Source organism: Phaenicophaeus curvirostris, chromosome 1, assembly GCF_032191515.1.
Source record: "Phaenicophaeus curvirostris isolate KB17595 chromosome 1, BPBGC_Pcur_1.0, whole genome shotgun sequence".
In the NCBI taxonomy this organism is placed as follows: domain Eukaryota; kingdom Metazoa; phylum Chordata; class Aves; order Cuculiformes; family Cuculidae; genus Phaenicophaeus; species Phaenicophaeus curvirostris.
In genome coordinates, this window is record NC_091392.1 from 158,057,808 (window position 1) to 158,070,363 (window position 12,556).

Sequence of the window (12,556 nt, forward strand, 5' to 3'; positions counted from 1 at the left end):
GGTCCCTCTCCTCCGGGCAGCTTTCTAGCCAGACTTCTCCTAGTCTGTAGCACTGATGATCCTAGGGGTGTTTTTAAGCCTAGTGATTCTGTATGATTCTACGATTCTTTAGTCCTCCGTTTCCATCATTCCGCGTCCCACCGTCTCCACGGTTCCACAACCCGGTTCCGGGTCCCCCCCGCCCACCTTCCCTTCCCCGGCGTGTCCTGCGGGCGGCGCCGTGCGGTCGCGCTCCGCCGCGGTTTGTCCCCTCGCGGCCGCCGTCCCCGCACCCGCCGCCGCGGGGTCCCTGCCGGGGCCGGGGCCGAGCCATGTTCACCAGCACCGGCTCCAGCGGGCTCTGTGAGTACCGGGGGCGGCGGCTCCCTCGCCAGCGGGAACCGGGGCTGGGGGGGTAAAGAGGGAACGGCGAACCGGGGAGCTCCCGTGGTTGAGTCGCCTTCCCTGGGGGTGTTTAAGGCACGGGGGGACGAGGCGCTGAGGGGCATGGTTTAGTGTTTGATAGGAATGGTTGGACTCGATGATCCGGTGGGTCTCTTCCAACCTGGTGACTCTATGATTCTATGAGAAGCGGGGCGGTTTCGAATTAAGTGAAAACACGCTGTCAGAGGGACGTTCTGTCTACCTTCCAAATACGCTACCGCGTATTTGGAAGGTAGACAGAACGTCCCTCTGACAGCGTGTTTTCCTTCGCACAGTGTCTTATCCCGACGCTGTCTCAATCCCCCTGCAATAGGCAGGGACATCCCACTAAATCAGGCTGCCCAAGGCCCCATCCAACCTGGCCTTGAACACCTCCAGGGATGGAGCATCCACACCTTCCCTGGGCAACCTCTGCCTCACCACTCTCATCGTGAAGAGATTCCTTCTTATGTCTACTCTAAATCTGCACCTCTCCAATTTATTCCTGTTGCCCCTAGTCCTATTACTACAAGCCTTTGTAAACAGGCTCGTAGTAAAGGATACTTGCATTCTGAAACTCCAAAAATGAGTCTTAGAGACTTTATTTGATGGCGCTTTCACTGTCATATGCAGGGTCATGGTTCTACGTGCTTAGCCACGCATCTGAGAAGAGCATCAGTGCTTTATTTCTAATGTGAAAAGCAAGTTGTTATTTAAACCAGTTCATTGATAAGGCAGATCTAAGGAGAAAAGCGTTCCTAGCTCTGTTTAACTTTTATGTTTACATCATTTCACGTTCCAGTGCTCTGCTGAACGGGCTTCCCAGGTGTTTGAGGGTGGCTTCCGAGCTTGTTCACAGGACAAAGAATCTGCTGCATTCAGGAATGGCCAGGGCTGCAGTGTGGACTTTGGCACCGCAGGCTGGGACAAATGAGACTCAGAACTTTGCTGAGTAACTGCCTGCTGCACACAAACCCCAAATCTAAGTGAGGAGGCACCCTCCCACTAGGGACAAATAAGTCTGGCGTTTAAGAAGGGGAGTTATATTTGGGATTATTCAGCCTAGAGAAGAGAAGCCTGGGGGGGACCTTACATCAGCTCTCCCGTACTGAAAGGAGCTCCTTGTCAGGGAATGCAGGGACAGGAGGAGGGGTAATGGTTTTAAGCTGAAGGAGAGGAAATTTAGATTAGGTATTAGGAAAAATTTTTCTTCCTCTGAGGGTGATGAGGCACTGGCACAGGTTGCCTAGAGAAGTTGCGGCTGCCCCATCTCTGGAGTTGTTCAAGGCCAGGCTGGATGAAGCCTTGGGCAGCCTGGTCTGGTGGGAGGAGTCCCTGCCATGGCTGGAACTGAATGATTGTTATGTTCCCTTCCAACCCAAACCATTCTATGATTCTATAATTCTATAACTCTGTGATTAGTTGTAGCTGTGTTTTGTTTGAAGCGTCCAAATGGGAGGGGGTGGGGGTGTTATTTGGGGGGACTGATAGTGTCTGATAGCACTGTACCTGATCACAGCTCTTGATTTTTAATTTTTTTTTTCCCCTCAGTATTGAGTACCGTAGAAAAACAACCTTTTAGTAGCATGTGGCTGTGTATGGGGAAGAAGGTGGGGTGAAAAGTATCTTTGTTTGGCTGAATGAGTGGAAAATCATGGTCAGTATTTAAAAGTTTTCGCAAGACAGGTGCATGAGAAGTCTGAAGAAAACTGTAGTCATAAAAAATGTATTTGTGCTAGGAGAAAAACCTAGAGAAGATGGAACACACTTGGTGGATAAATGGACCTGTATCAGAGACCTGAGATGAAATAACCAGAAGCCAGGCTCAACAGCAATACAAGTGATCATTCCGGGTCAGGCTGAAGGCTCCTGTAGCCTGGTGTACCACCTCTGTCGGACTTCTTAGCTTCCATAAAGTTTGGTTCAATCCGTATCACAATACCATCTGGTAAAACTTAGTAATAATAAGCTATTGTAGTCATGTGTATGATAGAATCATAGAATGGTTTGGGTTGTAAGGGACCTTAAAGATCATCTAGTTTCAGCCCCCTGTCATGGGAAGGGGCACCTTTCAAGATGTCAGGTTCCTCAAAGCCTTATCCAGCCTGGCCTTTAACGTGTCCATGGAAACGACATCCATTGACTTCTCTGGACAACCTGTTCCAGTGCCTCACTACCCTCTCAGGAAAAAATTTCTTCCTAATACCTAACCTAAATCTCCCCTTAGTCACCTTAAAACTGTTACCCCTCTTCTTATCACTGCACTCCCTGATAAAAGAGGCCCTCCCCAGCTTTCCTGTAGGCCTGTATTTTGGGTTATTAAACATGTGATCCAGTTGTTGATTATATGTCTAGTAGACTAAAGCTTTTAGCATCTTTAGACATTGATACAGTGGTAAAAATGTTGGAGGAGGTTACTGTATTCTTTTTGCCTTGTTTTCACTCCTTTCTGCAGAATTCTCCATCTGGTTATAAGCTGGTTATAAGCTTTTTTCTCCATCTAATAATATTAGCCTAATGGAGGGTGATAGAATCTTGGATGTGAGGATATTATTGTCCATATCCTTTGAATTCTTGGTTTATTATTTCTTCTGCTAATTTTAGAATAAACCAAAATAAATAAGACTGGACTATATAATATAATTTTACCAGGTTCTGGAAACAATATAAAGATTAAATTAATAGTATGTGTTGTCATTTGAGGTCTAAAGGAGAGAAATATCCCAAGAGTCCTTATGTTTTATTTGATGCAGATCAGAGATCAAGTCCATAGTCAATGTCCTACAGAGCATATCTCTTTTTGACTGATACTTGAGTTGTCCCTTTTCCTCCTCTTGTATCCTGTCTTCTCACAGTTTCTAGGCTGGCTCTCTCATCTCTTGATATTCTGATGAAAACAAAACTCTTCTTTTAAACTATACAGAGACTGAATGATTAGGTTATTTTCAAGCTGTTTTGTGACTATGCATTTTAAACTACTCTTAGACCCTTGTTGTGTAGAATAATTCAATTAGAATATTAAGTTTTGGGCATTTTTCATCACGCATTATTCCTCTTGCTGTAAAAATTCACAGAACTTTGATTCACCCTATAATCCTTTCTGTATTTCTTTATGCCCTGGACATAGTATCTGTATTTGCTTAAGAGAAGACAGCTTATAATTCAAATTAAAAGTCTACGTGCTTGTTAAAATTGGGTTATTGTTTAGTATTCCAAATATTTAATAGGACAAAATGTGGCAGGAGAGATGACTGAACATCGGTAGACTGATACCACTTTGCAGTCTACTGATGTACAGTTTCTAGGAAGCATGGGAGGAAGACAGTCTGGCTTCCTGTTAACATGATTTATTTATAACATTCATTTGGGAAAATCTTTGGCTGTACACATGAACAAAATCTTGAGTGCTAGTGAGTAAATGAAAAACTTGAGTATTGTAATTTCATCAATAAAAGGAGTATCACTTACTGTGAGCTATCTTTATGGATTATCTCTGTACTGTGGGTACCTGTGGATGCTACACTATGATATGTGCCTACACAAAAGAGTTCATTTCATGCCTTGGGTTCATAGTTCAGTGAGGTAAATGAAATTTTCTTCATCTGAGGAATATGCAAAACTTGTAAGTTCTTTACCACAGGCTCAGGTTCAGGTACTCCTGGTAATTTTGATCACTTCTACTGAAGTTAAGACATTATCGTAAATAATGCTTGACTTGCTGGGCCCCTCTGGTGAAGTCCTTGACCTTGTCCATGTGGCTTTTATGGAAATGTCTCATGGCTTTAACTGCAGTTAAGATGAGTTCTTACGTAAAGTGTTTCTTTAATATTTTGTATCCTAGTTTAAGAGGTTCCTGGTATAAATCCTCCCTCCTGCTTCTGTTGTTCAGTACTCCTTAAAATCACGTGGATAGGCAGAGAGGTTCTTGAAAAGTGACATTTTAAGAAGCAAACATATAAAACCAAACCTCTCCAACAAACAAACAGTTCAACGCTAGGTGCACGTGAGCCAGTTCAGACAAGCAGGTCCTTTGCTAGCAGTAACGTGCTGAATTCTGGACAGGCAGTATCAGGTGTAGCAGATGCTGACACTGTTGGGAGCTGATAACGCACCTGCTCAGTGTGTGGCTCACACAATTTTAGGTGAGAATGTGTAGAAATAAACATACCTGGTGCATGTTACAGCTATTAGATTTGGAAGTCGGGAAGCAAGGAAGAACAGCATTTTAAAGGATAAAGACAGTTTGCCCTTGTTAAGGGAAACTGTTTCTGTTATCTGGATTATTGGAAGAGCTGGTATGCCCTGGAGGGAAAAAAAGCCAGTTCTGGATGTTAAGAGGCACAGCATGGGCATATTCAAATGGGGTACCAAAATGCTAACCCGGTTGAGCTGATCTGTAAAACAACCTTGCAGTGTGTTTAGAAAGCATGCTGTACCACCTGGCTTCCCGAAAGGGCTTGAGAAGTGGGCTGTGATGCCGGACCTGGGCTGGTTTCTTGTGTTGTAGTCTGCCAGCAACTCCAGTCTCATGATGCTCCTGAAGTACTTCAGTGGCTCCGCAAAGGCTAGCGTGAGTGCGTGAAGAATGACACCGAGTTGGCTGTTTGATTTACTGTAGTGCTGCTTAGCTGTGTTTGCTATTTGTTCTCCAACGTGCTGCACCTCAGGAACAGAATAAGATATGCAGAAGGCTTTCCATTATAAGACACGTAGACCTTTCCAACAACTTAAAACTGTAAGACCAACACTGAACTTTTCTGAGGGCATTGTAATATCCCCTCCCAGGGTTCTTCATGCTATGTGCAATACTGCACATGGGTATTCTGGGGAGACCTTATAGTGGCCTTCCAGTACCTGAAGGCAGCCTACAGGAAAGCTGGGGAGGGGCTTCTTCAAGGGCAGGTAGTGATAGGACAAGGGGGAATGGCTTTAAGTTGGAACAGGGGAGATTTAGACTGGGAGGAATTTATTCACAATGAGGGCAGTGAGGCACTGGCACAGATTGCCCAGGGAAGTTGTGGATGCCCCATACCTGGAGGTGTTCAAGGCCAGGTTGGATGGGGCCTTGGGCAGCCTGATCTAGGGGGAGGTGTCCCTGCCCATGGCAGGGGGGTTGGAACTGGATTATCTTTCAGGTCCCTTCCAACCCAAACCATTCTATGATTGTAGGAAAGCCTGCTAGAGCTGGTCTTTGTTAAGGTACAACCTGAGTCTACGTTTTAAAGCCTACTTGGCTGCTACATCTGGAAAATATTTGACTTGTTTGCCTACTACACACAAGCTATAATACTTTATGTAGCAGTAGGGAGCAGAGTACTTTGAACTTGCATTCAAGCATTTACCCTGATGCAACTTATGCTTTTGCCTCTCTATGAACCTGTAGTCCATTGCTAGCTATTTATTTAAAGTCCCCCAGGCAACAGAGGAACACTGGACTCCTTGGCTTGCACAACCTGCAAGACTGAACTTTGTTGTGTGTGGGCATCAGGCAAACCATAGAGGTCTGTAAGTCGATGCTTTGTGGTATGATTAAAGGAAAAATCAAGTATGCACTGAATACACCAGACTTCTGTGTGTAACTACTATGCAGTACAGTACTGTATGGGAAAACCAATTCGCTTGTACTTCAGTGTGCTACAGGGCAACCTGGTTCAAAATAATACCTTGGGCCCTGGGAGCAGCACAGTCACCTCAGTTCAGTTAGCCACGCATTGAATGCCACAAAGAAGCAGCTGTTCTGCTGCTGCAGAGCTAGCTCGTGTCCAGCTAGCATGGGGGTTTCTACGTGGTGTGGTGTGGCTGTACCTGATCTATCTGACTGTATATTAATAGTAGTTTGGTCATATGATCTGTGGTTGGGAGGAACAAGAGACTTCTCATTGAGGTGAGTGTTTTTGTTAACTTCAACCTGTTTCATTTTCCATTTATTTTCAAATGTTCCTTTTAGAAACAAAGGTTTCCTTTTTCATTATTATTTTAACTTGTAGCTCTTCATTCTTTTATAGTTTGCAACCTACGCTAAACCCAGCAGTTTTCTAAACAGCAAATGCATAGGTAACTTGTTTGATCACAATCTTACCTGTGCCTTTAAAAATAGACTTAAAACATGATCACAATTGGTTTCTTTACGGATTTTCTTAGTGTATATGCTGACATTATTCACCTCTCAGCTCCTGCATTAAGTTGATAAGCATTTGATGAAAAACAGTTCCTGCAGCGACACTCTTGTTACTGTGTTCACTTGCAGGCATCACGATGATTAACCACCAGAGTACGCTGTGAAGTGACAGTCTGAACACAGGATCTCCTTCCTGTGTCTGTGCTTGGTGCCTGGACCAGGGGCAAGAGCTGCTTTCCTGACCCAGAATACTTCATTCAGTCACGTAACACTTTCAGGCACCAGAAACTTCACTGGTTTTGCAGGGTCCTCTGGTATTGTGTGTTTGGGGTTTTTTCCAAAAGAATAAAATATTAGAAAAATACTTACACTGGATTGAACCAGCTCTAAAAAATTCATGTACCATTACCATAAAGGACAACTAAGGTTTCCAGGCATTCAGGAAGAGGTGTTCATGCTGCTGTTCGATGTGTAGCAAACTTGTATCTAAAGGAAAATAGTAGACAAGAGTCCATGAAAACTGACTGCTTTGAAACATCGTTGTTGATTGGTGAAACTGCTGCAGTTTCTTGGAGAGATCTTGGAATACAATAGGTGAATACCTGTATGATGGATTAGTGCAGGAAAAAAATCCCACCCAAAGTACAGATTCCATCAGTGCAGTTGGGAAGTACTGTGTATTCAGGTATCCATCAGTTATGGTTTAAAAGACTCACGGACCTTTGAGGACAGGCTGAAAGAGTTGGAGTTGCTCAGTATAGAGAAGAGGAGGCTCCGAGGAGACCTTATAGCAGCCTCCCAGTATCTGAAGGGGGTTTACAAGAAAGCTAGGATGGGACTTTTTCAAGGGCAGGTAGTGATAGAATGAGGGGGAATGGCTTTAAATTGGAAGGGAAGATCTAGATTGGACATTAGGAAGAAATTCTTCATGATGAGGGTGATGAGGCACTGGCACAGGTTGCCCAGGGAAGTTGTGGATGCCCCATCCCTGGAAGTGTTCAAGGCCAGGTTGGATGGAGCTTAAAGCAGCCTGATCTAATGTCTACTAGACAGGGCTACTATAATGACACAAAATATGCAGAACCGTTTTTTAGCGGTGATATGCAAGGTCATAGAATGGTTTGGGTTGGAAAAGATCTGAAAGATTATCCAATCCCAACCCCCCTGCCATGGGCAGGGACACCTCCCACTAGATCAGATTGCTCTAAGCCCCATCCAACCTGGCCTTGAATACTTCCAGGGATGGGGCATCCACAGCTTCCCTGGGTAACCTGTGCCAGTGTCTCACCGCCCTCATTGTGAAGAAATTCTTCCTTATGTCTGGTGTAAATCTGCCCCTCTCCAATTTATAGCCAGGTTGTGGGAGAACTTCTCCTTTGCAACAGGGGGAAGCAAAGATCTATAGTGAATGCTGGTTCTTTGCTCTTGTTCTGCTGGGTACATTCTGCTGCTTATTACAAAATGTCTCTGTTCACTTAGATGGAAGCTCAGTACCTGTGTTGCAACACCAGTGCTGGTACTGCTTGTGGTTTGAAAGAATTACCACTTAAGGAGTACTTAAGGGTTGCAAATTTGTTCCAAGATCTCTGAAGGTGGTATTTGATGTATTTTAACTCTGCAGGATCGAAACGAAAGTTTATCTTTTCATACTACTTTCTTTACGTGGCATAGAGACACTGTGTTTTTTCCTCCGTGTGTGCATTCACGTCGGTACTGCCAGTAAACACCGGTACCCCAGAAGGTTGGGAGTACGTGTTTCCATCTTGCACGTGGTTGCAAATCCATTGAGCTAGAGTTTTGCTTTCTAAATGTTACCTTTACATTCTATGAAAGGAGCTTGACTTGGATGTCAGAATGCCTGATCGTGCAGTATCTGGGATTGTTGGTCTTTTTTGGCCTTACTGGTTGAGACATTCCACAGCAGTGGGAGGGTTTCTCCATCACTGGTGACCTCACGGTAGTCCTTGGGAAGGCTCTATATGCTGCTGAGGGGTAAAGCAAACTATTACATTGTACAGTGAAACACTTGGGGAAAAAATAACATTTCAGGAGATGCGTTATTTATTTGAAGAGTTTATCTTTCTCAAGTTTACTGGACACCAATGAACTCATCAACCATGGTGACATTTTGAGAAGCTTGAGTGTAGAAGTTTCCGTTACTCATGTGATGTTCCCTGTGGGTGACTGTCACATTAATGGGTTAGTCTCTTCTGTGGTTTTTCACTTGGTGACGTGCTTAAAAGTAAGTCCTTTTCCTCTTTAACAAGGTTTGAGTGTCTAAGCCGAAAGCTAAAAGGAGGCACATGATTAAAATGTGTGTTCACACTTTTGGAGAAAATAGATAAGGTGCTGTAGATTTGTTATTTTTGAATACATGCAAATTAGGAATGAGCTTGATGGGATAAAGCATTTTAACTGTCTGTTACCTGTAAAAATGATCTATTACTAGGAAAATTAGTGTAAAATCCAAATATAAATATTAAACCTGCATAGAAGTATATAGTCACAGTAGAAAATCTAGTGATTTGCTTGTCATATTTTTTGCAGTAATATGATCCTTACGTGAAAAGTGTTATAGGATTAATGAGTTCTTGTGAAAATTTATTTAAACTCATTAAATAATGTAAATATATTTGATAGTAACGTAACAACTTTTATCAAACTCTGGTTCAGAAATGGCTACTGTTGTGACTAATACAGTACTGTTGTTCTGATTTAGGCTGTACTTTCAAATGTCTATTGTACCCTTGTTATAAAACTGTCCTTTTCAAGTTAAAAAAATGTTAATTTAACTAAGTTAATTTAACTAAGGGAGCTGTTGCCTTGTTACCAAAGGGGATAAGGAGAATGTATTTTGTACCTCATTTACCTTGTTTATTTACTACAAACATCCTGATCCCAGAGACACTTGGGATCTTCTACAAACATCCTAATATCCGCCTAGAGATGCAGACACTTTATTTCTTTTATAAACATCCTGGCCTCTGTTCAGGGATGTAGACACTTGGTCTTAAGGAGAGGATGAACTCAGTAGTTGATCGTCTCAGGGTTGAAAACTTGTAATGAAGCAGGGAAAGGCGTATCAGATAGGGAGACTTTGTGATTGTTTAAGGATTACCTGAAGGACATCCTTATCCTAATTAAGGATGTAGAAAGGAAATAACCAATTTTATGTTTAAGTAGAATGGTTTAACCTAGTGAATATATGTATTAGATAGGTGTAACAGTTGTATTAGGTGGGATTTTGAGCATTGGTTTTGTATAAATAGACCTTTGGGGTCTTCAGTAGGTGTGCTAGTTTTGTGCAAGTTCTTCCACCTAGCACCCTGCACAGAATAGAAGGAATATCTCCTCTCTAGACAAAATACTTTGTCTTGGGAGTTTCTTTTTATTAATTTCAGGTAAGAGCCTGAGGTCTAAGTGAATGTATCATAGAATCATAGAATCATTAGGTTGGCAAAGACCTTTGAGATCACCAGCTCCAATAGTAAGATGTGTAAAAATGTGTGCATTGTGTGCACAGTAACTTTCAGGCAACTCCAGTTTCTTCTTCCCTTCAGTGTTCTACAGTGACTAATGACTTCAAACAATTTTTGAAGCATCCAATTAAATCATAGAATCATAGACTCATAGAATGGTTTGGGTTGGAAGGGACATTAAAGATCATCTAGCCCCATCCAACCTGGCCTTGAACACTTGCAGGGATGGGGCAGCCAAAGCTTCCCTGGACAAGCTGTGCCAGTGCCTCACCACTCTCATTGTGAAGAAATTCCTCCTTATGTCTAGTCTAAATCTGTCCCTCTCCAGTTTATACCCATTCCCCCTCGTCCTATCACTACAAGCCTTTGTAAACAGTCCCTCCCCAGCTTTCTTGTAGCCCCTTCAGGTACTGGAAGGTCTCCTCCTTCTCCAGGCTAAACAACCCCAACTCTCTCAGCTTGTTCTCATGTGGGAGGTGCTCCAGCCCTCTGATCATCTTTGCAGCCTCCTCTGGGCCCGTTCCAGCAGCTCCATATTCTTCTTAGGTTGAGGATTCCAGAACTGGACACAGTACTCCAGATGAGTTCTCACAAGAGAGGAATGGATCAGACGAATGAATAATTTAAACAATACATGTCTAAGGATGGTAGACCTTATTTTTGGAGAGCAAAAAAAATCCAAAGAAAGATACTAAATTGAAAGGTGAATGGTTTTATTGCATTAGATCAGCCAGGTTTTCTGCTGTCCTGATGTGTCTTACATGTAAATCTAATCGGACTAATAGAGCTTATGGTTAGCAGAGTAGTATCAACCTGTGTCAATCCAAGTCACTTTAAAAGGATAGTTCTTCAAGGCATTAATTGCTTAAATGGAGTAAGAAAAGTGAGTCTATAAATTCAAAGGTATGCTTGTAGATTAAAGGGTTTTCCATACAAGTTTACATTACACATAGGAAGAGATCTTTTCTTCACGTGGTGAGCATCAGAAGGCTGCAGACTTCAGGGTGGTGTAAGCTGAGACCAGACAACAGTGCCCATCAAAGTTGTTCTTCATGTCGTCTTGGGTGAGAATCATGCTCAAATTGTGTAGTAAGAACCTTATTTTTGGTGGCAGTGGAATTGTGCCTTGGCATTGGTGTCTTCTCTAGCAGTTCAGTCTTCTAGTGTGCATCAGATGTTGATGGAGTCATTCATGGCAGTCAGTTTATCTGGGTAGGTCCTAAATGTTTCCTGTATTACACTTCTTTAATGCAGTTTTATTCCTATGCTCCTGCTCTTTACTTCTCATTACTACCTTAAAAGTAGTCTTGCTGCTCCTTTTGTTATCTAAGAACAATGACACCAGAGGTATGGATTTCATAATAACCTGCAAAAAAGCAGTTGTCTGAAAATCAGTAGATTCTGTGCTACAACTGGGATGTTTGTGAAGGAAGTAAACGTGATTCAGGTTGCATGTGTGAAAGGTAGAAAAGTCAGAGAAGAAACAGTATGTCAGAGTTTCTGTGTTGGCTTCAATTGTTGGGCAAGAGTTTGTGTTTTGTTGTATTAACTACACCAGCAGTTCTGGATGAATTGCTGGATGTACTTCTGCTGGATATTCCATTTAGTGGTTTTTAGAAGATGTGTATTGCAGATTTCTCTGTTCACTGCTTGTTTAATTCTGAGTGCCCTTCTGAAAGTCATGCTGCTAGGGGAGAAGAAGTTCTGGTTTCACAAAAGTCCCGATTTTAATTTCTTTATTAATAATTGTAACGATTGAATAGAAGGAAGATGAATGCCATTTAAATTACCTTAGATATATTTCCTTGAATGGTGCATTCAGTTGCAGTGAGGAGAAAGTCAGTTTATTCAAGACATTTTTTCCGGTGGTTCCTGCTTCATAGCCTCTAAAAAAAAGCTAATCTTAATTTCTAACACGAAGGAAACAAAAGTATTTGTTTTAACTAGATGTGCATGTATATTTTGCTCGTGACAAAGAGTGATTGTTTTATTTCCTGAAACATGATTGAGCCCTAGGAGGGCTGCATGGGCGGACATGGCCTCTAGAGGTGCAGTCAGCTTAGGTTTTATTATAGCCAAACAATTAATTTCATGAGAAAATGCTGAAAACAAAGTGTCTGATTAATATTTAACTGTCATTAATATCTCTAAAGACTTCCTTTGCTTGGTGACTTTTTCCTGTCTGTTTGCAAGTTGTTGAGAACTTGGGAAGTTGTTGACATAAAAAGTCATGGTGGTGCCACTGCTGTTAAGTTTTTCAATTGCCTGTTTAAATAGATCACTTTTAAATGTGAGACTTTCCTCTAAAATGGCTTTTTTTTGTTTGTTTCTATTTTGTCTTTAAGATAAAGCACCTTTGTCAAAGAGTCTGTTACTGGTCCCAAGTGCCATCTCAATTCTATTGACTCTGCTCTTCCAACATTATCAGAAGTTCTTCGCATACAACCTGCAAGCTATAAAAGAGGAGTTTCAGGTAAGAGTCAGTTTGATTTGTGTGGGAAGAGACTGCAAACTGTGGTCTTCTTTGTGATTTTTTTTTTCCCCAGTCTATTTTTCC

General features: G+C 42.3%; 1 protein-coding gene across 1 annotated transcript in view; it reads left to right on the forward strand.

The window, feature by feature from the left end:
- Positions 1-217: 217 nt before the first annotated feature.
- UBAC2 (UBA domain containing 2) overlaps positions 218-12,556 on the forward strand; it is a 105,387-nt gene continuing 93,048 nt past the window's right edge. The window contains exons 1-2 of the mRNA XM_069879085.1: positions 218-342; positions 12,345-12,472. Coding sequence (XP_069735186.1) covers positions 312-342; positions 12,345-12,472 — 159 coding nt within the window. The 5' untranslated portion in view covers positions 218-311. The remainder of the gene's footprint in view (positions 343-12,344; positions 12,473-12,556) is intronic.